The sequence below is a fragment of the Coregonus lavaretus genome (assembly GCF_964263955.1).
Source record: "Coregonus lavaretus genome assembly, chromosome: 21".
NCBI classification, from domain to species: Eukaryota; Metazoa; Chordata; class Actinopteri; order Salmoniformes; family Salmonidae; genus Coregonus; species Coregonus lavaretus.
Window position 1 is genome coordinate 41625166 of NC_140008.1, and position 26604 is coordinate 41651769.

General features: G+C 44.8%; 1 protein-coding gene across 1 annotated transcript in view; it reads left to right on the top strand.

Moving 5' to 3' along the window:
• LOC311149161 (dedicator of cytokinesis protein 7-like) overlaps positions 1–26604 on the top strand; it is a gene marked incomplete at its 3' end in the record, with an annotated part of 94659 nt that overhangs the window by 67418 nt on the left and 637 nt on the right. The window contains exons 16-32 of the mRNA XM_084186246.1: positions 1773–1911; positions 2067–2255; positions 9249–9477; positions 9717–9881; positions 10022–10188; positions 14978–15076; positions 16308–16397; positions 17691–17786; positions 18667–18807; positions 19033–19146; positions 19425–19592; positions 19739–19878; positions 24506–24675; positions 24968–25140; positions 25340–25522; positions 25985–26120; positions 26395–26491. Coding sequence (XP_084042372.1) covers positions 1773–1911; positions 2067–2255; positions 9249–9477; positions 9717–9881; positions 10022–10188; positions 14978–15076; positions 16308–16397; positions 17691–17786; positions 18667–18807; positions 19033–19146; positions 19425–19592; positions 19739–19878; positions 24506–24675; positions 24968–25140; positions 25340–25522; positions 25985–26120; positions 26395–26491 — 2496 coding nt within the window. The remainder of the gene's footprint in view (positions 1–1772; positions 1912–2066; positions 2256–9248; positions 9478–9716; positions 9882–10021; positions 10189–14977; positions 15077–16307; positions 16398–17690; positions 17787–18666; positions 18808–19032; positions 19147–19424; positions 19593–19738; positions 19879–24505; positions 24676–24967; positions 25141–25339; positions 25523–25984; positions 26121–26394; positions 26492–26604) is intronic.

Sequence of the window (26604 nt, forward strand, 5' to 3'; positions counted from 1 at the left end):
GTTTATCATGATTTTATATAGAGATGTATCTGGGACATGGTCATGCTTAGTAGTGATGGGTGGGGGAAACATAGTTACACATCGCGGGTAAAAAAATGTTTTACAGAACACGCTCAATTTTGGTGGCCTCTGGTACATTCTAATGCCTTGATTCCATCCAAAATACACAGCAAAGTTATTGAATACTTTATCAAGGTTACCGCCCAGATTGATAAAATGAGTTGTGGTATTGTGTAGAAAGACATGACGTTACAATTTAAATGTAAAATAACATTTTTATTTACTGAATATTTATGAATTCAGTGTATTGTTTGTTCTTTTGGATATCGTCTAGGCCTAGGTTTATATGATCAGGACTATTTTCTAAGTGGAGAACATTAAACCTTTAACATTAAACCTGTCTTGAGATTAAAGTCTTATTTGCAGTTTTACTGCAAGAAATGAATTGCCACAATGTTTGTTCTTCAAATTATGTATTTTGTTAAATCAGAAAAATTGAAGGCACATTATCTTGAAAAATCAATTAAAGGTGACATTTAAAAAATAAAAGGGTTATATCAGTCTTAAGTATTATATCTTTCTGATTTGACTGAAATTAATAAAGTATCACTATCATATTTAGACCAGAATGAGGCTCTCTCGTCACTACCTATTGTTGCACTTCATTGAATGTTTTCATAATGTATCTGCAGATAATCGCCAAAAAGCCTACCAGTAAGCAAGTTAGGGAGCCAAATGAACTGCTCTCACCGATGCGATTTGGTAGGCTACACTGACGAGTCACTCACTTTAGCATCACTGTCTGCCAAGTCCCGACATTTTATATCCTAGGAAAATACAAATGAGATCTTTGGTTTACTTGTCCCAGTGGGATACCATGGACATATAACTACATTGTATGATTTCTGAATGGCAAAGGAATATAGTAGATTGACTTTATTCAGTCAGTTTGACACCTTTTATAAACTAGTCAACACTTGCTGTTCGGTCGTCAATGAAAGGGGGGTGGAATGACATGTCCTCTTAAAACTGCTTATAACACAGATTCTGTTTGATATTAAGATGTTAACAACGACAATGTGTTTTATAGATCTATTTAGGAAAAGTCAAGGAAGGGAGGAACTTGAATTTAAAAAATGGCAGAGTAATAAAAAATGTACATTTGTTTTGCATCGTTATGACGCTCTCGGCTTTTCTAGCGTTAACATTTCTGACTATGTTAATCCTTATCACAGATTTTGAACGGTTCCACCTTTGAACTTTGGATGTTTGTGGTTTAATTCCCCCAGCCTATCCAATAATGTTATCTTTCCCTTTACGGAAAAGGTTGCTCCGGCTCCTTCGCTCCAAAGGATGTTTCTACCCTTTATCCACAAACAAACAATCTATTTTGTCATCTCCATGAGAAAAAGGCTTGCTTCTCTGTACTAATTTAGATGTTTATTCTATAGCTGCAAACCCCTTGCTTCTTTCTTTGCAGTCTTTAATATGCTGTTTATTCCTATAAACCTCTGCTCTAACTAACCATGACATTTAGATGTTTATTCCTATTCTGTTACAGCCGTAACTGACCATGACACTGTAATGGTTGTTGTGCTTCTCAGATTCCCTGACTTCTCTATACTCCTTTAGATGTCTATTCCTATACAGCCCTAACCCCTAAACCCCACTAACCATGTCTATAATCTTTGTCTTTCCCAGACGTTTATTTCTATAAAGCCCTAACCAACCATGAATTAAACTCTGTGTGTCATGGTTGTTGTGTTTCCCAGGTCCCCAGACTTCCGTGATGAGGTGAAGATCAAGCTGCCGGCCTCTCTGACTGACCACCACCACATCCTGTTCACCTTCTACCATGTTAGCTGCCAGCAGAAACAGAACACCCCCCTGGAGACCCCCGTGGGATACACGGTAACTACTGTACATATACACGTGCACATGTGTGCGCGCATATGCACAAACATTGCGCACATGTGCACGGGCATGTCACACACACGAGCACACAACACACATGCCTTTTCAGGCCCTAATCATCTGTCTTTCTCTCCTTCCTCCTGTCTCCTCAGTGGATTCCTATGCTGCAGAATGGTCGTCTGCGTACAGGAAACTTCTGTCTGCCTGTGTCTCTGGAGAAACCTCCTCAGTCCTACGCTGTCCTCCCCCCCGATGTTTCTCTACCTGGGATGAAATGGGTGGATAACCACAGAGGGGTTTTCAACGTTGAAGTGACATCCGTTTCCACGGTCCACACACAGGTATAGCCTATCACAACCAACATTTTCTGTTGCAAAAAGGTTTTGCTACAGTGTGCCTCAACTGAACATGACCCAGGTCTTTCAAGCAAAGAAACCCCTACACTTTTCCATTCACTACCTATATACATGTTTAGCGGTTACGAACCCCGTGGCTTTAAACGTCTAGGGTGGATGGACAAGAGACCCGTAACATAATTCATGCAAATTAGAATCGTGACATGAAACAGTGAGAACAAAAACTACACGACAACCATAAACTACCGTCAAACATAAAAGGTGTATTTTTGAACACACGGTAAAGGTTTGGGAAAAAGGGCTGAGCAGGACCCAAGAAATGAAACAAGTGTAAAAAAAAACTAAACTGATCTTGCCTGCCTCAAGAACAGCTAAGCTACTGCTAATCATACAAAAATTACAGTGGGTGGTCCGCTCAGGTCTAACTAGTGTTTTTAGATAGTTTTCTTCCTACGGGTAATGTATGCCCAAGGGCAACTTGCTTAAATTCCCCTTTTCCCAGAAACACACAACAAAGTTACCAAACAGAGTAACCAGCAAATGAGTGAGTACACAAAACACCACAGTATCCATACTCACATATGGAAAATAGTCTCTCTCTACAAACACAACTGACTGGCTTTTAAACAATGGGATGTGTGATTGAAAAACCAGAAACAGGTGGTGCAATGCAGAGGAATGTCCACTGATTGGTCCACCTCAGCAATCAGCAGACACTCCAACGACCACCAATCAGGAACATACAGGACACCTGTGATTAGGGCAGAAGGAGAAGAAAAACACAAAAAGACACAGGATATCTGTATCCGTAACACTCTCACCCTTAAAAGAGCAAACCACAATGGTTTGCGACACACGTACCATCACAACACCCAAAATTCAAAGATCAACAGCATCCTGACGGGATAACAAACAAAAATCTAGATCTCTAAACACGAGACAAAGCATCTGCCAACACATTATCCGACCCCTTTTTGTGGCGGATCTCCAAATTATAATTTTGCACTACAAGTGCCCAACGCATAAGGCGTTGGTTCTGGTTGTACATCCGGTGGAGAAAAACTAAGGGGTTATGGTCAGTATACACCATCACTGGTAATGCACTGGAACCAACATAAGCTTCAAAGTACTGCAGAGCTAACAACAAAGCTATAGCTTCTTGTTCAATGGTGGAATAGTTTGTCTGACATTTGTTAAATTTCCGTGAAAAATAACAGACAGGATGGTCCACTCCACTCTGGTCCTGCTGCAGTAGAACAGCACCAGCACCTCTGGCACTTGCATCTACCTCCAGTTTAAACGGTCGTTCAAAATCTGGCGCAGCAAGAACAGGAGTACTACATAAGAGTGCTTTAGCAGTGTTGAAAGCAGTACGACAATCTTCAAACCATACAAATTTTCTCGCCGGACTGAGCAAATCCGTTAATGGAGCAACTACCGCAGATACATTTTTACAGAAACTACGGTAGTAGCCAACCATCCCTAAAAAACGGCGTAGCTCTCTTCTGGTAGTAGGTGCGGGAAATGCATTTATAGCTGAGACCTTGGCATCTACAGGGCGCACCTGACCATGGCTGACCTGTTTACCGAGATAAGTAACAGTGGCCTTCCCAAACTCGCACTTTGCTAAGTTCAGGGTTAGAGAAGCGGCTGCTAGACGTTCACACACTACCCTTAGAGTGTTAACATGATCAGACCACTCAGATGAATAAATTACCAGATCATCAAGGTAAGCACTACAATTAGGAACTCCAGCCAATACTGTGTTAACCAGGCGTTGGAAAGTGGCTGGTGCGTTCCGCATCCCAAATGTCATGACAGCATACTGTAGGAAGTGATCTGGGGTCACAAAAGCAGAGATGTCGGAGGCACGTGAGGTTAACGGCACCTGCCAGTAACCTTTTAGAAGATCTAGTTTGGTTACATAAGTAGCAGCACCAACAGTATCAATACAGTCATCCAGTCTGGGTAACGGGAACGAGTCGGGCACTGTGACAGCATTTACCTTCCGACAGTCCGTACATAACCTGGATGTCCCATCAGGTTTAGGAACCAGAATGCATGGAGAACTCCAAGGACTTGAACTTGGCATAGCCAGGTTATTCTCCAGCAAATACCCGACCTCATCCCTCATTATCTTTCTTTTAGAGACGTTGACACGATAAGCATGTTGCTTGATAGGTGCAGCGTTTCCAACATTAATGTCATGTTCTAACACATTTGTGCATGTAGGAACATCATTAAAAAGACATGGAAAGCTGTGTAATAGTCTCACAATATCATCTGACTGTCCGTCCATTAAATGAATCAGGCTTGACGGGAGAGACAGCATCTCTGAATTGGGCAATCTAGCACACTGCTGCTGAGTATTGCGCAATTCCAAACCATCTCCGTCCACATCATTAACATGATCTCCCACTACAGCCGTAGCAGCAATAGAGACAGCCGACTCGGCCAGTTTCTCTGGACTGTCTCTGAGTGACGGGTCGGGTGTGGTATGTCTTCAACATGTTAATGTTACACACACGAGATTGGCGTTTTCTATCAGGAGTCTGTATCACGTAGTCAGTTTCACTTAGTTTCTTTTCAATTACATAAGGACCAGAGAAATGTGCTGACAATTACGCTCCTGGCACAGGCAACAATACAAGAACTTGGTCACCTGGCTGCAGTGAACGAGAAACCGCCTGGTTGTCATAGTGCCGTTTCATCCGTCTCTGTGAGGAAGACAGCGTTTCCTTTGCTAGAGCACAGGCACCATGTAGGCGCTCACGAAAGCGACTAACGTAGTCCAACACATTTTCTTTCACACACAACTCTTGTGATAAAAACTGATCCTTAAGGACTTTCATAGGTCCTCTCATGGTGTGTCCAAACACCAGTTCAGCTGGGCTGAACCCTAAGGATTCCTGTACTGTCTCACGGACAGCAAACAAAACTAGAGGAACTCCCTCATCCCAATCCTTCTCAGATTCCAAGCAATATTTACGGAGCATAGACTTCAGTGTCTGATGCCAACGTTCAAGCGCACCCTGAGACTCTTGGTGATATGCGCTTGACACACGGTGTGTAACTGACAAGGATTTTAACACTTGTTTGAAAAGTTTAGAAAGGAAAGTCGTACCCTGATCAGTTTGTACCACTTTAGGTAACCCAAAAGTTGAGAAGAATTTGATCAACGCTTTACTCACCACCGGAGCAGTAATCCTTCGCAGAGGAATGGCCTCTGGGTACCTGGTGGCCACACACATAATCGTCAACAGAAACTGGTTACCAGATTTTGTCTTAGGTAATGGTCCAACACAATCAACCATCACATGTTCGAATGGTTCTGGTTCACCTATGGCAGGTATGGGACAAAGAGGCGCGGGAGGAATAACCTGGTTCGGTTTTCCAGTTACTTCACAGGTGTGGCAAGTCCGACAGAACTGAGCCACATCTTGTTTTAAACCAGGCCAAAAGAAATGTCGCAAAACCCGATCATAAGTCTTGGTGACTCCCAGATGTCCGGACCACTGGTGATCATGAGCGAGGGATAAAACATTTTGCTGAAAGGCTGTAGGAATCACTATTTGGTAAACAGCATTCCAATCTCCGCCAGCGTCAACATGGGATGTCCATTTACGCATGAGGAGATTACCATCAATGAAGTATGCCATGTTTTTCTTCTTTAGCTCCTCCTCTGAGACAACACTAGAAAAACATTTAGCCAGGCTAATGTCAACCTTCTGGTTAGCGATCAGCTGCTCACGAGTGACTGGTAACTGTATTGCCTCAGCAACAAGTTCCACATCCTTCTTCCTTTCTCTGGGCTGTTGGTCAGACTGCACCAGCTTACCAGAGGTAGCACCCAAGCTATCCTCTGGGTCACACTCTCTGAATAGAATCGTGTTCGACAAATCTATCACGTCACCCACTTGTCGTGCTTGAGCACGTGTGACAGCACAAGCGGGGAACACATCTGGATAACCCTGTGCCAGTTCCTCGGAGAGAGACTGGTCACTGTTATCCAATACCTCCAATACGGGTATCACCTTTCCTCCGGCAATATCGTTGCCCATTATAAATGTAACACCTTTTACTGGCAACATAGGCCGTACTCCAACTCTGAACAATCCACTGACTAACTCAGAGTGTACGTTCACAAAGTGCAATGGCACTGGGACGAATCCCATTTCAATTCCTTGTACTAACACGCTGGAACCACAATATGTATTATTGGACAAGGGCAACACATCAGATAGTATGAACGACTGCGCCGCACCAGTATCTCTGAGGATTCTAACTGGACGCTGAGACGCTTCGTCATCTGATATGGAAACAAACCCCTCAAAAATGAACGGTTCATAACTGTGATCTGGGACTGGGACAGGGACTTTCAAACCACATTCACTATGAGGCCTTGGTCTTGATTCCGGCCTTAAAACCGTACGAATCAGCCCAACACCCGTTGGCGGCCTGGCGTGCTGAGGCATCCCCTGTTTACGTTTTAGCAGAAAGCAATCATTAACCATATGTCCCACCTTATGACAATAGAAACAGTGACGCACATCTTTTGGGCGTGCTGGATGTACTGCTGGTCGACTAGGACTAAAAGTTAGCAACTCTGCGGCCCTGCTCTCCTTACGAGCCGAAAACACGCTCTTATGCGTCAACACACACTCGTCTGCCAATACAGACGCTTCCGACAGTGAGGATACTTTCTGTTCGTTCAGATAAACTACAATGCGTTCGGGTAAGCAATTTTTTAACTCTTCTAACAAGATTAACTCCTGTAGAGAGTTAAAATCAGTTACCTTACTAGCACTGTGCCATTTGTCAAACATATTTCCTTTGTCTCTAGCAAACTCCACATAAGTCTGAGTAGGAGACCTAAATCTCTGTCGATATGCCTCAGGAACAAGCTCATAGGCACGAAGAACAGTAGCTTTGACCACGTCATAATTCAAGCTGTCTTCAAGTGGTAGCGCTGACAGAACCTCTTGGGCTTTACCTGTTAATTTACACTGAAGTAAAAGGCACCATACCTCTTCGGGCCATTTCAATGCTACCGCTATACGTTCAAAAACACTGAAATAGGAATCAACCTCTGACTCCCTAAACACAGGTACCAAGGTGATCTGTCTACTAATATCAAAAGTAGCAGATGCCACAGCTGGTGAGGATGGCTCACTAGCAGGCATAGTATGAGCAGAGACTAACCTCGCTGTTTCTGCCGCCATCTCCATTTTACGCATCTCCAGTTCCATCTTACGCGTCTCCAGTTCTTGATCAAGCCTACGCGTCGCCAACTTTTCTTGCCTGATTTGTGCCCTCTCTTCAGCCTCCATTTGGAGCCGTGTCAAGCGGACATCCATCCTGGCATCACTGTCAGACAGTGGGGAGAGTGGGTCAAAACGGGGCATTGTGGCTGGAGCCTTAGCCTCGTCCTCAGACACCGACGGGCTTACAGGAGCAGCAGCCACATCCCCTACAGGAGCAGCAGACTCAGGCGGCGGTAACTCAAGCACTCGCTCGTTCAACAATATCTCTAACACTGTTTTCCTAACTTCTGCTTTCACTAAAACCCTTGATATGGGTACAGAAAAGTGGTCAGCCAAAGCCTGTAGATCCACTCTACGGCAATTCTCAAAAACCTCCCACGTAGGGTTTCCAAAAAGGCATCCAACTCAAAAGTAGCCATCTTAAACTAGCAACACGAGCCGACGAATACTGAACACAAAACCAGTTAGTTACAGCTGCCAAGCTCAACACTGAACCAGACACTAACTAATTTGCATGAGTAGCATGGGTATCAATGAGAATTAACCCGGACGAACCCCCACATTATGTTATGAACCCCGTGGCTTTAAACGTCTAGGGTGGATGGACAAGAGACCGTAACATAATTCATGCAAATTAGAATCGTGACATGAAACAGTGAGAACAAAAACTACACGACAACCATAAACTACCGTCAAACATAAAATGTTTATTTTTGAACACACAGTAAAGGTTTGGGAAAAAGGGCTGAGCAGGACCCAAGAAATGAAACAATAGTGTAAAAAAAAACTAAACTGATCTTGCCTGCCTCAAGAACCACTAAGCTACTGCTAATCATACAAAAATTACAGTGGGTGGTCCGCTCAGGTCTAACTAGTGTTTTTAGACAGTTTTCTTCCTACGGGTAATGTATGCCCAAGGGCAACTTGCTTAAATTCCCCTTTTCCCAGAAACACACAACAAAGTTACCAAACAGAGTAACCAGCAAATGAGTGAGTACACAAAACACAGGACACCACAGTATCCATACTCACATACGGAAAATAGTCTCTCTCTACAAACACAACTGACTGGCTTTTAAACAATGGGATGTGTGATTGAAAAACCAGAAACAGGTGGTGCAATGCAGTGGAATGTCCACTGATTGGTCCACTTCAGCAATCAGCAGAAACCCCAACGACCACCAATCAGGAACATACAGGACACCTGTGATTAGGGCAGAAGGAGACGAAAAACACAAAAAGACACAGGATACCTGTATCCGTAACATTAGCGTATATCTGTGTCAGACTCCGAGACAGACAGATAGACCAAATACCGCAGCTTGGATAGTGGAAGGAGGAGTGGTGAGCGTAACGTGTCCCTCCCTCAGTCCATTACTGGTTGAACTTCACTGGTGTTATTTAGTGCAGCCCACTCCATCTCTCTGTCCTGTTGGCTGTCGTGTGGAGGGGAGAGGGAGAGTGTTTCCCAGGACCTTAGCCTGGTGGTAATGTGATCATAAATCACTGGGTCTGGGTACCTATAGCTCTGCTCACTGCATTACCCTACTGTAGACTGTAGCTCTAACCTCAGAGCACACAGTTCAAGCACTTCTATTGTGCAGTGGAGTCTCACATTTTCCTTTGATCAAAGCCAGGTTTTCTTTGTTACTGACTTCTCTCTCTCTCTCTCTCTCTTTCCCTCCCTCCCTCCCTCCATCCCTCTCTCCATCAGGACCAGTACCTTTATAAGTTCTTTGCAATGGTCCATGCCCTGGACCACATGTTCCCTGTGCGGATAGGAGACACGCGCATCATGGAGAACAACCTGGAGGCGGAGTTAAAGTCCAGCATCGCCGCGCTAAACTCCTCCCAGCTGGAGCCCATGGTCCGCTTCCTCCACCTCCTATTGGATAAGCTGGTGCTGCTGGTGGTGCGGCCGCCCGTCATATCAGGACAGATAGGTACCACATCCAGCCTCATAGGAACTGTAGCCTTTCAATGACTTCATTTAAATAATTGTATTCCAAATGAATAATAATAGGAAGATAATAAATGATATTCAAATATTCAAAGTACCCATATTTTAAGAACAAACCTGTGCCTTTTGAACTTTCGTGCTGCCACTGAACTGGCACTGAATTAAACGACTGTAATATCTGGTCCTAAATGTGTTGTCTTGTGTGCGTGTCTGTGTGTGTAGTGAACATGGGCCAGGCGTCGTTCGAGGTGATGGCGTCCATAGTGAACCGGCTCCATAAGTACTTGGACACTAGTCAGGACATGCACGGCAGAAACAGCCTGCTCTCCTCCTACGTATACTACGTATTCCGCCTGCCCAACACGGACCCCAACTCCCCCTCATCAGGTACCTCAGCTTTTTCTTTTTGTTTTACCCCAGTTTTGGCTTGTATTCAATGATATTAAACTCTATTAAACTGTAAGAGCCATTGCATTTATTGTGGAGCAATAACAACTTTTTTTTTTTCATGTGTGCGTTTGTCTTAGGTCCAGGTCTGGGTGGTTCAGTCCACTATGCCACAATGGCCAGGTCCGCCCAGCGACCTGCCAGCCTAAATCTCAACCGCTCCCGTAGCCTTAGCAACAGTAACCCTGATATCTCTGGCACACCCACCTCCCCTGACGATGAGGTCCGATCCATCATCGGTAGTAAGGTAGGAGACATGCCACAGACCAGACATGGCTTACGTTATGTTTCTCAGTACTTTTGGGGTACAGTCAGTCCACTATGCATCAATGGTGCAGTGTTTTCCATTAGCGCCGGCCGTCGGCTAATCAGACGGTTACAGACTCATTTTCAGCCGGCTACCTTTTCCACTTCATATTAACTAGGCTACTTTTCATTTAAACGTTTCAATTTGCTAGTCTGTCGCGCCCTCTCCCGCTAGAATGAATGATATGCATCTTCTAGCCATCTATTTGTTGACGCCGCCGCCGTGCTGAAGTTTGCAGGTCTGTGAGTGAGTATCGTTGCGTTAGTCAGTGTAGCCTACCGAATCGCATCGGTGACAGAGACGTTCACTTGGCTCCCTAATTTGCATAGGCTACTGGTAGGCTTTTTGGCAATTATCTGTGAATATATGATGAAAACATTAGATGAAGATGGTGAATCATCACTGCAGGGACAATAGGTAGTGGAGAGGCTCATTCTGCTCCCAATATGATCATTAGGGTACTCACTGAATCCAGGCATTGAAACGGAATTCAACCATATAAAAAAATGTATTTAATCAACTAAATGTATAGAAAATGTAGACATTTTCCCAAGTTTATTATAAGTAATGAACAGAATGCATCATTGGTTCATATTTCTTGCAACTTTCTGAAGAGGCAATGAGATTTTCCCGTCTCTACCGCTACAAAAACACTGCTAACCAACAGCCTCTTGCTATATGCGCACTTGAATTAAGGGTAACTACACCCAAAGATTAAAATTTCTCAGATTTTTCAGAGACATCAAAAGTGGTCTCCTGATGTGGTTTAAGCATTGTTGTGGACATAAAACATGAAATGTGTTGTTTTTCTATTAATAAAGTGTGATTTTTGAGAGTGGAAACCTGGAAAAACAAAACGGAATCAGGCATATTTAATGGAGTTTGTAGGGCCCTACCCAAGATGGCGCCGACCAACATGGCAGCTTTTCTTTGTAATATTATTTTTCAGTCAGTTAAGAACAATTTCGTATTTACAATGACGGCCTACCGCAAGGCAAAAGGCCTCCTGCGGGGACGGGGATTTTAAAAAAATATATAGGACAAAACGCATCACAACAAGAGCGACACCTCAACACCACATAAAGAGAGACCTAAGACAACACAGCATGGCAGCAACACATGACAACACAGCATGGTAGCAACACCACATGACAACAACATGGTAGCAACACAACATGGTAGCAGCACAAAACATGGTACAAACATTATTGGGCACAGACAACAGCACAAAGGCAAGAAGGTAGAGACAACAATACATCACGCGAAGCAGCCACAACTGTCAGTAAGAGTGTCCATGAGGGTTACTCAACCCTGCACCTTAGAGGCTGCTGCCCTATATATATAGACATGGACTCACTGGCCACTTTAATAATGGAACACTAGTCACTTTAATAATGTTACATACTGCTTTACTCATCTCATATGTACAGTGCCTTCGGAAAGTATTCGGACCCCTTGACTTTTTCCACATTTTGTTACGTTACAGCCTTATTCTAAAATGTATTAAATAAATAAAAATACTCAGCAATCTACAAACAATACCCCATTATAACAAAGCAAAAACAGGGTTTTTAGAAATTTTAGCAAATTTGTATTTGCGTAAGTATTCAGACCCTTTGCTATGAGACTCGAAATTGAGCTCAGGTACAGTGGGGGAAAAAAGTATTTAGTCAGCCACCAATTGTGCAAGTTCTCCCACTTAAAAAGATGAGAGATGCCTGTAATTTTCATCATAGGTACACGTCAACTATGACAGACAAATTGAGAAAAAAAAATCCAGAAAATCACATTGTAGGATTTTTTATGAATTTATTTGCAAATTATGGTGGAAAATAAGTATTTGGTCACCTACAAACAAGCAAGATTTCTGGCTCTCACAGACCTGTAACTTCTTCTTTAAGAGGCTCCTCTGTCCTCCCCTCGTTACCTGTATTAATGGCACCTGTTTGAACTTGTTATCAGTATAAAATACACCTGTCCACAACCTCAAACAGTCACACTCCAAACTGTGGGAGCAATTATTAGGAAATGGAAGACATACAACACCACTGATAATCTCCCTCGATCTGGGGCTCCACGCAAGATCTCACCCCGTGGGGTCAAAATGATCACAAGAACGGTGAGCAAAAATCCCAGAACCACACGGGGGGACCTAGTGAATGACCTGCAGAGAGCTGGGACCAAAGTAACAAAGCCTACCATCAGTAACACACTACGCCGCCAGGGACTCAAATCCTGCTGTGTCCCCCTGCTTAAGCCAGTACATGTCCAGGCCCGTCTGAAGTTTGCTAGAGTGCATTTGGATGATCCAGAAGAGGATTGGGAGAATGTCATATGGTCAGATGAAACCAAAATATAACTTTTTGGTAAAAACTCAACTCGTCGTGTTTGGAGGACAAAGAATGCTGAGTTGCATCCAAAGAACACCATACCTACTGTGAAGCATGGGGGTGGAAACATCATGCTTTGGGGCTGTTTTTCTGCAAAGGGACCAGGACGACTGATCCGTGTAAAGGAAAGAATGAATGGGGCCATGTATCGTGAGATTTTGAGTGAAAACCTCCTTCCATCAGCAAGGGCATTGAAGATGAAACGTGGCTGGGTCTTTCAGCATGACAATGATCCCAAACACACCGCCCGGGCAACGAAGGAGTGGCTTCGTAAGAAGCATTTCAAGGTCCTGGAGTGGCCTAGCCAGTCTCCAGATCTCAACCCCATAGAAAATCTTTGGAGGGAGTTGAAAATCCGTGTTGCCCAGCGACAGCCCCAAAACATCACTGCTCTAGAGGAGATCTGCATGGAGGAATGGGCCAAAATACCAGCAACAGTGTGTGAAAACCTTGTCAAGACTAACAGAAAACGTTTGACCTGTGTCATTGCCAACAAAGGGTATATAACAAAGTATTGAGAAACTTTTGTTATTGACCAAATACTTATTTTCCACCATAATTTGCAAATAAATTCATAAAAAATCCTACAATGTGATTTTCTGGAATTTCTTTTCTCATTTTGTCTGTCATAGTTGACGTGTACCTATGATGAAAATTACAGGCCTCTCTCATCTTTTTAAGTGGGAGAACTTGCACAATTGGTGGCTGACTAAATACTTTTTTTCCCCACTGTACATCCTGTTTCCATTGATCATCCTTGATGTTTCTACAAGTTGATTTTAGTCCACCTGTGGTAAATTCAATTGATTGGACATGATTTGGAAAGGCACACACCTGTCTAAGGTCCCACAGTTGACTGTGCATGTCAGAGCAAAAACCAAGCCATGAGGTCGAAGGAATTGTCCGTAGAGCTCCGAGACAGGATTGTGTCAAAGGCACAGATCTGGGGAAGGGTACCAAAACATTTCTTGGCCTGAATGGCAAGCGTCACGTCTGGAGGAAACCTGGCACCAGACCTACGGTGAAGCATGGTGGTGGCAGCATCATGCTGTGGGGATGTTTTTCAGCAGCAGGGACTGGGAGACTAGTCAGGATCGAGGGAAAGCTGAACGGAGCAAAATGTGGGGTCTGAATACTTTACGAATGCACTGTATCAGACCGTATGACACACATGTATTACTGCTCTAATGACATTGGTAACCAGTTTATAATAGCAGTAAGGCTTCTCGGGGGGTTTGTGGTATATGGCCAATATACCACGGCTAAGGGCTGTATCCAGGCACTCCGCGTTGCGTCGTGCGTAAGAACAGCCCTTAGCCGTGGTATACCACACCCACTCTGGCATTGCTTAATCATATAATAATCGTACACTGAAGCACTTTTTTTTTTAACCTCATTGCCATGGATTCACTGACTTCATAGAGGATTAGATTGAAAAGCCCCACTATTTCTGCCCCCACATAAGCTGTCACTGTATCACTGACTGTATACTATGAACCTGAGAGCAGCATTTCTCAACTGTGTGACTTGTCAACCCTATAGCTGATGGACAAACATCAGCAGGAACACCTTATCTCTGTAACCCCTGTATCACCAACCTGACACACAGCAGGGAGAGGGCAACCTCAGCATAGCAAAGTATACAGTAGGACACTTTTAGGAAAGTGAAACAATCTTCACGGCTCTGTTAGTAGAGTCATTTCCAGGGGTAGCCGAGTGTATTACAGAGACACTTCGTAAATTAGTTAATAACGTGGACTTGTTGCTCTAATGCAGCCATATAATCGTACAATCATTTGGTACTTTGATCAAATTACTTAGTTTGACCCCAAAAGTACTTGAAAGATGAGTGAGTGATGAACACTCCTTCTCTGTTTTTCTGAAGTCTGGTCTAACGTGATGCTAGTGATGGATGCTGCCCCCATAGAAATAGAATAGCCAGCCATGATGGCACATCAACTTGAATGGGGATTCCTGTTCTACGTATCCTAGTAATTCTAGTTCTGTAGCTTCCCCTGTGTGATGAATGATACCTACAGTATAATGCTACTAAACTAAACCTGTATTCTTGTTTCTGAACCAATGGAGGGCTGCAGATTGTCATGATGGGATATGCGATCTAATCTGTTCATGCATTGCTGTTTTCATGAATCAGGGGTTTCTAATTAAATGATTTCTGATCTTTAACTAGCTAACTTTATTATTCCCCCTTGCTGCTTACGATTCAATCATCTTAACCTTTAACCTCTATGTTATTCCCTCCTCCCCTGTGCTGCTCCGTCCGCTCGTTGCTGCCTTGATCTTGCCTGCCCTTTGACCTGGGACCCTTGACCTCTCAGGGCCTAGACCGCTCCAACTCCTGGGTGCACACCATGGGGTGTATGAGCACCCCCTGGAGATCCAGCCCCGGCTCTGCCTCTGACACTAACTCAATGCAGGTGCTTCAACAATAACAACTCCCTTCCTCTCCCCCCCTAAAAAATACGTCACCGTCACTCCCTACCCTTCTTAACCCGCACCTCATCCACCCATCATCTACACGCTCCACCAGACAGGAAGTCAAAGCTGCCTCTATGAACCTTAAACCGCCATCTTTAGTTCTTTCACTTCTTGTCGTCCTTTCAGTTTTTACACAACACCTTTCTCTCTCCAGTTGGGCTGGAGAAGTAACATCTATGCCCATTCTGAAGTCGTGGTGTTGTCACTAATCTCTTAAAGTCATGTCAAACAAGTGCAGACGGATTTCTCACCACACTTCTTATACCCCCAGTGCAGGAGAGGTGTTGCACATACATTGCAGTCAACTTCCAGCCAAGAACCTCTAGCCAAGACCCACGTGACTCAGTTTGTGCCATTTTCCTTTTCTCATACTTGAAATCTATACTCTTTTTATTGGCGGTCCAGAGGCTATCACCACGATCTTCATTTCCCCAATATTCATTTTAATTAGCTTTCTTCATCCTCTCATTCCCAGTCCTGTTTCATTTTCACCATGGTCATTTGAACCCATGCATGACCTACTACTAATCTTATTCACCGTGTGGGATGGGCATGATGTGGAATACTGCTGCATGTGGTGGTGTGCTGGGTGGGTTTGGGAGGGAGTGCGAGTGTGTATGTGGTTGTCTTTGTATTTTTTTTGTCTTTTTGTTGTGACTGTGGTTGTCGTCATTGGTTGTCGTGAAGGGTATTTTTTTGTGGCTCTAGTCATGTCCAAAGATTCAGTAAAATAAATATATGGGTTAACAGAGGTAAGTTATACCCACAGGTTAACCCATATTTGGGGTGTTTGTTGTCATTTTTCCCCCGCAGTTGATACGGTGCACAAACTGCATATCTAGGGGAAGTTTTTCCATTTGTGTAAAATGTATGTAAGAAATATAAATATGAAGTATCTCACACACTGCACTTCTATATTGGTACTGTGTTTTTCGTATACTGTCGTTTTAGATTATATGACGTTTTGTGTATTTGTGTGATTGTTTGTGTTCATGTTTGTTCATTGTGTGTGACCGAGTATATGACTGTGTGTGTAAGCTTCTGAGTGTGTGAAAGTGAGAGAGGGATTCTGCTGCAGACACATCTCCTTGGGTTGAGAAGATGCTACAGCTATACCCGTTGCCTCTCACTAACCTGTTGTTGTCACCGTCCCATCCATCCCACCCATAGGCCATGGAGCGCTGTGGCCACCGCATGTCTTCGCACGCTGAGAGCGCCAGTTTCTTGCAAACTTTAACAGGACGGTTACCCACCAAAAAGGTATCTACCGCTGTCTACCCCGGGGGGAGGAGCCATACAGAGCCCCCTCCACCTTATTCGTCTGTCTCTGGATGTGTGCCTCTTGATTGGATGGTGTGTTTGGTGGTTGTGGTCTTTTTGGATGTAGAGCAGGGATGGGCAACTTTGTTGGGGGGTGGGGGCCACAAAAAATCTTGACGACTCATGAGGGGCCGCAGTGGCTTGCGGGTCTGCATACCCACATCCATACCCACACATTTGTGGACCCCAGGAAGAGTAGCTGCTGCTTCTGCAAAAGGTAATGGGGATCCAAATAAACATGCAGTCAGAGCCGGCCCTAGCCTTTTGGGGGCCCTAAGTGACATTTTGTTTGGGGGGGGGGGGGTCCCCCCATCTTGCGAGCAAAACAGTTTAGCAGCCCCCCTCTAGACAGGTGAGAGAAAAAGGTTACGTTTTAGAGTTAATTTCCTGCAATTCTACACATTTTGCCATGTGGCAGTTTTAAAGCACGTTTGCTGTAATTCTACACATTTTGTCACGGGGCGGAGAGAAGATATAGTTATTTTATGCACTTTTACTCATTTTTCATGGAGCAGAGATATAAATTAGCAGCTAATTTCCTGCAATTCTACACATTTGTGGAGAGAATTGTTTGCAGTTTTTAATGGTATCTGACTAACAAACTCCATAGAGGCACCGTGGTCGGTAATTAGACTATGATTACTACAGGTTTAGATAGCTGGCGAGACTAACTTACCGATCAAACATTTTTTCGCTGACATGGGCTAATTGAGTGACTGTCAGTGACTGAAATAATAAGAGAAAAACTGCTGATGCACAACCACATTTTGAAATTGCACCTTGTGTATTCTACTGTTCTAACTCTAAACAGTAAGTCGAGACCCCGACTGAGTTACCCCGCCAAAGAAATTATCAGCGGGCCACCAGTTGCCCATCCCTGATGTAGAGTGTAGATGTCCCGCCTCTTGGCTGTGATTGCATTGTGATGTTGACAGTATTGTACAGGAGTGGTGTGTTTGTGTGTAACGCACCACTAACTGTAGCACTTTGACCCTTGTTCAGGGAAACGGCACACTCTTGATATTTATATCTTAATGAAGCCTCCTTTTTCAGTGTTACCACCAGACACAGGCGCACCAAGTGGATCATTTAGTTTTTTTGAGCAAATATTACATATATTACATGACTAAGATAAGATCAAACTATTATTAAGGGCAGGTTGACCCAGGTCTGATGTACTGTGCTATGTGTGTCTAACTGTCTGGTCCGTGTGTCTCCATCTCTCTGTCTCAGTTGTTCCACGAGGAGCTGGCCCTACAGTGGGTGGTGAGCAGTGGCATCGTCAGGGAGGGAGCTATACAACAGGCCTGGTTCTTCTTCGAGCTCATGGTAAGACAAGACGACACACAGCTGCATCTCTGGAGCCTTTTTCACATTAGTAAGCTGTGCCGACCTGTACTGCTCTGGCCTGGTTGCGTATCCACCATAATTGGTGGAACCATGTTGGAAATGACAGAGTGAAAAGAAAATATCTAAGCAAAGACAGTATGGTTCCGGTTGGCACGATAGTGTGACAAGGCTACACTATTGTGCTTTTCATCCTGGCCCTGTGTCTATGGTTCCCTCTAGTTGGCCAAGCTGCAAAGTCAAAATTGGCTTTATCGGAAATTAGCCTTTTGGTCTTAATTTAAGGTTAGGCATAAGGTTAGCATTGTGGTTAGGGTTAAGCTCAGGGTTAGGTTTAAAATCTGATTTTAAGAAGATAAATTGTACTACGTGGGGCTTGGCCAGATATTACCAACCCATAACTACCACTATGTGTTGGGCCCATAGACTTAGATAGACACTGTATCTGTCCCATTATGGCGTCTGTGAGAGCATGGGGAGCGCCATTGAGGCATTCTCCATTTTGAAGTAGTACATTTTCTTCTTCTACTACTTGAGTTGGCAAACAAACTGAAAGGGTGCATACTGCCACCTGTAGTGTGTTGTTTGAACAGGTATAAAGCCAAGGTTGGTGATTTTAGTGCCACCTGCAGTTATGGAATGTTTACTCACGAGTATAATTCATTGGCTGATCCCTCTTGATGACCTGGATGGGAATATGTGATTCTTCCTTAACCCATAGGAAGTTCCACTCAGTTACTACTTCAAAATGGTGAAAATCCTCAATGGCGCTGTCCATGCTAAAACAAGGTTTTGGGCCCAAGAGTCCTCTATAATCCGCTATGGTTGGGCCCTGTCTCACCTTGATGACCTCATTCCTCAGGTGAAGAGCATCATCCACCACCTGTACTTCACCGACCGGCTAGAGTCGCCCAGAAAGAACCGTTTCCCTGAGCGCTTCATGGATGACATCACAGCCCTGGTTAGCACCATCGCTGGGGATATTGTCTCACGCGTTCAGAAGGTAGGAGTGAAAATCGGAATAAACTTTGTCACCAGCATAGGACACACGGGGACAATACAGATCAGGCTTACATCAACACAGCAGTTTCTAATGCCACGAATCACACAGATACTCCAAATAAAGGGAATGGTCTGAATGGACCTTTTCTGGTTCGAAGTAAATCCGATCGAGCAGTGTTCTCGAGACTCTACCCTGACCTCTGACCCTGTGTTTCTGTCCAATCAGGACCTTGAGTTGGTGGAGCGTCTGAACACCAGCCTGGCCTTCTTCCTGAATGACCTGCTGTCTGTCATGGACCGAGGCTTCGCCTTCTCCCTCATCAAGACATACTGGAAACAGGTACTGGAAGAGGGAAGCAACCCACTTAGCACCCCAACATCACCTTAATGACAGCATCCTTGCAGAATCTGCTTTCATTCAAAAAGGCTTGGTGATATAACCACTATGATGGAGTGACTTTGTGCACAGGATTTTAGAAGTAACAGTACAGTAGCTATCCTGCCAATTACACTATTGGATATCACTTCCCTGACTTGGAGTAAAGGGCCTCAACAGTGCTTCTCCATCAAACCCTGTTTTGGACAGTTTTCTGGACATCATTCCATGCCTCTCCCCAGGTGTCCGCTAAGCAGTACATGCTGCAGAACCCAACTCTGGAGTCCCTGAGACTGGACTTCCTGAGGATCGTCTGCAGCCACGAGCACTACGTCACACTTAACCTGCCCTGCAGCCTCCTCACGCCCCCCGCCTCGCCTTCACCCAGCGTGTCATCCGCAACCTCACAGGTCAGCTATACACAGTACACACACACTGGACACACACACACACACACACACACGTCCTGGAGGAGTAAAAGGTGTGTGGACAATGTCTCTAAATCATCCCCTGCTTCTGTTTCTCACTCTCTCCATACTTCTCTCCATCTCCACAGAGTTCTAGCTTCTCTACCCATGCCCAGGACCAGAAGATAGCCAACATGTTTGAGCTGTCTGTCCCCTTCAGAGAGCAGCACTACCTGGCTGGACTGGTGCTGGCTGAACTGGCTGTCATCCTGGACCCGGAGGCCGAAGCGTCAGTATTAGTACACTGTGTTTACTGTTTGTGTGTATGAGAGGGAGACCGAGAGGTTATGTCATTTGCCTCCTTTGTCGCTCGCTGTGATTCTCGAAGGCAGACTCCTGGGTGGTCAGTACATTGTGTTAATGTATGTGAGGGTTACTGTGGTCACTTGGACCTCATGTTTCTCTCGGTCGTTCTGTGCTTCCTGAAGGTCTAGCGGGATACTGTGTGTGTGCTATTGAGAAGGTTTCTCTCCTCTTCACCTACAGTGGGGCAAAAAAGTATTTAGTCAGCCACCAATTGTGCAAGTTCTCCCACTTAAAAAGATGAGAGAGGCCTGTAATTTTCATCATAGGTACACGTCAACTATGACAGACAAAATGAGAAAAAAAATTCCAGAAAATCACATTGTAGGATTTTTAATGAATTTATTGGCATATGATGGTGGAAAATAAGTATTTGGTCAATAACAAAAGTTTCTCAATACTTTGTTATATACCCTTTGTTGGCAATGACACAGGTCAAACATTTTCTGTAAGTCTTCACAAGGTTTTCACACACTGTTGCTGGTATTTTGGCCCATTCCTCCATGCAGATCTCCTCTAGAGCAGTGATGTTTTGGGGCTGTCGCTGGGCAACACAGACTTTCAACTCCCTCTAAAGATTTTCTATGGGGTTGAGATCTGGAGACTGGCTAGGCCACTCCAGGACCTTGAAATGCTTCTTACGAAGCCACTCCTTCGTTGCCCGGGCGGTGTGTTTGGGATCATTGTCATGCTGAAAGACCCAGCCACGTTTCATCTTCAATGCCCTTGCTGATGGAAGGAGGGTTTCACTCAAAATCTCACGATACATGGCCCCATTCATTCTTCCTTTACACGGATCAGTCGTCCTGGTCCCTTTGCAGAAAAACAGCCCCAAAGCATGATGTTTCCAACCCCATGCTTCACAGTAGGTATGGTGTTCTTTGGATGCAACTCAGCATTCTTTGTCCTCCAAACATGACGAGTTGAGTTTTTACCAGAAAGTTATATTTTGGTTTCATCTGACCATATGACATTCTCCCAATCCTCTTCTGGATCATCCAAATGCACTTCAGACGGGCCTGGACATGTACTGGCTTAAGCAGGGGGACACGTCTCGCACTGCAGGATTTGAGTCCCTGGCGGCGTAGTGTGTTACTGATGGTTGGCTTTGTTACTTTGGTCCCAGCTCTCAGCAGGTCATTCACTAGGTCCCCCCATGTGGTTCTGGGATTTTTGCTCACTGTTCTTGTGATCATTTTGACCCCACGGGGTGAGATCTTGCGTGGAGCCCCAGATCGAGGGAGATTATCAGTGGTCTTGTATGTCTTCCATTTCCTAATAATTGCTCCCACAGTTGATTTCTTCAAACCAAGCTGCTTACCTATTGCAGATTCAGTCTTCCCAGCCTGGTGCAGGTCTACAATTTTGTTTTTGGTGTCCTTTGACAGCTCTTTGGTCTTGGCCATTGTGAAGTTTGGAGTGTGACTGTTTGAGGTTGTGGACAGGTGTCTTTTATACTGATAACAAGTTCAAACAGGTGCCATTAATACAGGTAATGAGTGGAGGACAGAGGAGCCTCTTAAAGAAGAAGTTACAGGTCTGTGAGAGCCAGAAATCTTGCTTGTTTGTAGGTGACCAAATACTTATTTTCCACCATAATTTGCAAATAAATTCATTAAAAATCCTACAATGGGATTTTCTGGATTTTTTTTTCTCAATTTGTCTGTCATAGTTGACGTGTACCTATGATGAAAATTACAGGCCTCTCTCATCTTTTTAAGTGGGAGAACTTGCACAATTGGTGGCTGACTAAATACTTTTTTTCCCCACTGTATACTATGTGTCTTTCTTTGTCGACCCTCTCAAGGCTAAGGGGCAGTACATTGTGTGACTGTTATTGAGCGGGGTTATTGTTCATGTGACGTATACAATGAGTGTACAAAACATTAAGAACACCTTCCTAATATTGAGGTGCACCCCACCCTTTGCCCGCAGAACAGCTTCAATTCGTTGGGGCATGGACTCTACAAGGTGTCGAAGGTGTTCCACAGGGATGCTGGTCCATGTTGACTCCAATGCTTCCCACAGTTGTGTCATGTTGGCTGGATGTCCTTTGGGTGGTGGGTCGTTCTTGATACACACGGGAAACACCCAGCAGCGTTGCAGTTCTTGACACAAACCGGTGCGCCTGGCACCTACTACCATACCCCGTTCAAAGGCACTTAAGTATTTTGTCTTGCCCAGTCACCCTCTGAATGGCACACTACACAATCCGTCTCAATTTTCAAAAAAATAATTATTTAACCTGTCTCCTCCACTTCATCTACACTGATTGATTGAAGTGGATTTAACAAATGACATCAATAAGGGATCATAGCATTCACCTGGTCAATCTGTAATGGAAGGAGCAGGTGTTCATAATGTTTTGTACACTCAGTGTATGTCTTTCTCGACCCTGAAACTTAGCGGTCAGTGTTATCTTCTATTTTTGTTTAGATAAATACATCGGTGCACTCTGGCAGTTTACAGTAAAGAATAAACATAATTAAAATGAACTCATTTATTTAAAAAAAACATTACAATGTGAACATCTGCCCCATATAGTTTCCATTTAAAAGCCCAACTAATGATTGTATTGGACTTTTTCTGTAGCGTTCAGTGTTGCATATGATCTCCTGTAGTTGCCCTTCCTGCCTTGTCCTTACTCCGGGTAGCTGATCACTTGAGGTGGCAGCCAGCTGGAGAATTTGTTTGAACTCTGCGGCTTGAGAGCACATTTCAGACACCGCTCCTCTCGTCTCTGCTGCAATGGTTGCATCCGTAGGGTTTGGCAGGCCACTCAGTATGTTGCGTAGCCAGAACCTAGAATGATCTTGAGGGCCCTCCTCTGGACTCTCTCTAAGGCCTGGTGTTGTTTTTCAATGAGGTTGAAATGCCACACAGCAACAGCCTACTCCACCACAGCAGTGTTTCCTCTGGAAAAATGTGTAGCAGTGGAGGAAAAAGGTTGGAGGGGGGTCCCTGAAAATAAAGTGATGCTGACACCATATTGGTAAAATTATTAGTTTAAATTTTTTTAGCATATTGGACCATGCATATAGCCTATGCATGGTCCGTATGATCAGGTATGCTATTAGCAGTAAGAATTATCACATGTAGCCCGACTGATGCAGCATAGTGGCTATAAATAGGCTGACGCATGGGGTTTCCTATCTGCATTTACCCTACTGAGCTTATCATTAGCTAGATCCTAAATGTGATATTTTAACAAGTTAGCATCCTATTGATGAATGTTATGTCCCAGAAAACTTGCATAAGCACAGTGAATATAATATAGTCCTACCTGTTAGGGTAACTTGGGGTAAACCGTCACCCGGGGTAACACTGCATGTACTTCTTACAGAAACCACTTCTCACCGAAACCACCATGTCACCCCCCCCCCCCCCCAACACTTTCCCTGGTTACCATTACTCTTGCTCAACTGTCATCTCTCATCACAATTTTTTAAGTCACTCCAGCAAAAATATGTTGAGGTAGGGTGGCATTCTACCCCAAGTTACCCTACAATTGACCCGTGTTACATTTAGCCCCACTCACCCCTATGCGAATTGCAGCGGTAATGTGCTTAACCATGGCGCTGCTAAAAACTCTGGGTTTAGAAAGGCGTTGAGAAATAAAGTAGGAATGGAAAGCTGGGATCCTCCTCCTTTTTAACAAAGGCAATCAAAATGGCTGTTTTCCCCACGATTGCAAGATTTGTGCATTGACTAGAATGCATGTTTCCCTCCCTATGGTAACTTGAATGCGCCTCGAATAATATTTATCTTGCATAGAACCCACAACAACAAGCCGACTAGGTAACTAGATAAACTATTGTACTATGGGTTTGTCTGGTCTATTCATTACTCGTTTTGTTTGCAGAGGAAAAGTAAATGTGGACTGTTCTAGCGTCTGCAAAGTGTCCCTCAGCAGCAATATCTTTTCATGTTCCATATTTTTTGGCCGTGGCACCAATGATTTTGACACGGCGCAGTGCCACATAAATGGCTGCAACGGAAACAGTGCACCACAGGAGATATACGTCTCATAGACAGTTTTCAGGTCTTGTATTGGAGTGTGAAACCTCCTCAGCCTTTTTAGGATGAACATTCTCTGGCTTTTTTGGTCGATGCATGTCCCATCGAAGATCTGCCTGTACCCACAAGCCTAGGAGCTTGGTGGCTGGAACACATTAAGCACCTTGCATTCGCTGGGATTCAATTTCATATTGTTAGCCTTTGTCCTGTCAGTTTGTATTGAGCTTGGCTCTTGAGTTCTCCTGACCTCCAGCATGTTCAGATCATCTCCAAACGTCCACCTTTCTCCTCTTGCTGTAAGAGAGGTGTCGTTTATCTTAGCAAGGAAGAATTGTCCCCTGTGGCAGGCTTCAGGACAAACTCTCCCACTCTGTAAGGGTAGTTTGATACCTCACGCTGTCTTGACAATTGTAGAAAATTAGCGTAAGCTAGAAACACTATAATACGATGCATCGGGAAATTGTTTAGTCAATGTGTTTGTACTTGTCCCTATCCAAATAAACCTCTGTCTTCCTCCCTCCCTCCCTATCCTATAGGATGTTTGGCTTACATAAGAAGGTGATCAGTGTGGTCCATAACCTGCTGTCCAGCCATGACTCCGACCCCCGCTACAATGACCCTGAGGTCAAGGCCCGTGTCGCCATCCTCTACCTGCCACTCATCGGCATCGTCATGGAAACGTTGCCCCAGCTGCACGACTTCACAGGTAGGTCTGAATTCTACATTTAGCCTTCCATGTCCCAAACGTTCAGGGGTATTCTGAGTCGGTAGATATGTGGAGTTGATCCATACTTGAATAGCAGTGTGGTTAGATAAAAGGGCTATGAGGTGGCTTTAGAAATCTATGGGCGTCCCACTGGTTTTGGTGCTGCTCAGGAAAAGCACATTAAACAATGTCTGCAACTCTGATGTGCAAGTCCCGACAGATTTTGTTTTGTGCTTGTTGATCCTGATTGGTTTCTCTCACCCCCCCCCCCCCCCACCTCTCTTTTCTGTAGAGTCCCATAACCAGTGGGGCCGCCCTGGGGGAGCTCAGGGGTCCGCAGGTGGGGCCGTGGGGGACGAGTCTGTAGAGGACGGCAGCAGCATGATCAGTCAGACCGTTGCCATGGCGATAGCGGGGACCTCAACTCCGGTGTCCCGTCCCGGCAGCGTCCTGCTCAACCCACAGGTAACTACACTTCCTGTTTCTCTCTCTCTCTCTCTCTCTCTCTCTCTCTCTCTCTCTATCCCTTCCTCTCTTTGTCCTACCTTTCTCCCTCTGTCTTTTCTTCCAGAGTCTCTCTTTCTCCCCATCTCTTTATTTCCTCTTTAATTTCCTCTGTTTTGCTCACCTTTTCTTTCCTTTGTATCTTCCCCTCTCTCTCCAGGCCAGTCGTCTGCACGGCACCTTCTCAGCAGAGTCCAGTCGCAGCCTGTTGATCTGTCTGCTGTGGGTTCTGAAGAATGCAGATGAGTGTGTCCTACAGAAGTGGTTCACTGACCTGTCGGTCTCCCAGCTCAACCGTCTGCTGGACATGCTCTACCTCTGCGTCTCCTGCTTCGAGTACAAGGTAACGTCCCACCTGGAGCAGGGGCAAAAGCATGCATGGTGTACTTTCCTTAGGTCATTTGTAGTAATGCCGTCGATTCTGTGGAAGCACGTCAAGTGTATTGCCTCACTGACAGTCCATTATTTCGTCCCTGGATGAGACTGGGTGGAAAGAAACTTATTTGAAAAGGTTCTTGGAATTTGTACTTCCCATGCTGTATGAGATGGTTTTCAAATTGGTGTATGTATGTGTGTTTTTCGGAGAGGTTGGGTTAAAAGCGGAAGTCAAATTTCGGTTGGACCTTGTGTGCAGTTGACCAATAAAGTAATCTTAATCTTTCCTTACTCTTTACTCTTACTTTTCCATATAATCCATCTCTAATCCATTTTACCTCTCTTGCTGTGGTGGTGTGGCACAGTAACCCTGTGTAACTTCTCTCCATCCTCATCATGGAAAAAGGCCCATGTTGTGTTCACCATGCAGGGGAAGAAGGCCTTTGAGCGCATGAACAGCCTGACCTTCAAGAAGTCCAAGGACATGAAGGCCAAGCTGGAGGAGGCCATACTGGGGAGCATCGGGGCACGGCAGGAGATGGTCCGCCGCAGCAGGGGACAGCTAGGTACACACGGAGCAAACACGCACACACACAGCACACACACACACAGCACACACACACAGCACACACACACAGCACACACACACATTGGGAAAAGTGATCTGAAAATGACCATTCAATCTCTCTCCCTTTAACTTCTCTTTGCCTTTCGCTCCATATCTCCTCCCATATCTCCTCTCCCTCACCCGCTATACCCCCCCTTTCCTTCTCATTCCCTCTCTCCTCCTCTCACCCCTATCTTCTCTCCTCCTCTTATGTCCTCTCCCCCCCACTGTAGAGAGGAGTCCGTCAGGCAGTGCCTTCGGCAGCCAGGAGAACCTGCGCTGGAGGAAAGACATGACACACTGGCGCCAGCACAGCGAGAGGATGGACAAGTATGCTTACCTCTTTACACACACACACACACACAGAGAGAGAGAGAGAGAGAGAGAGAGAGAGAGAGAGAGAGAGAGAGAGAGAGAGAGAGAGAGAGAGAGAGAGAGAGAGA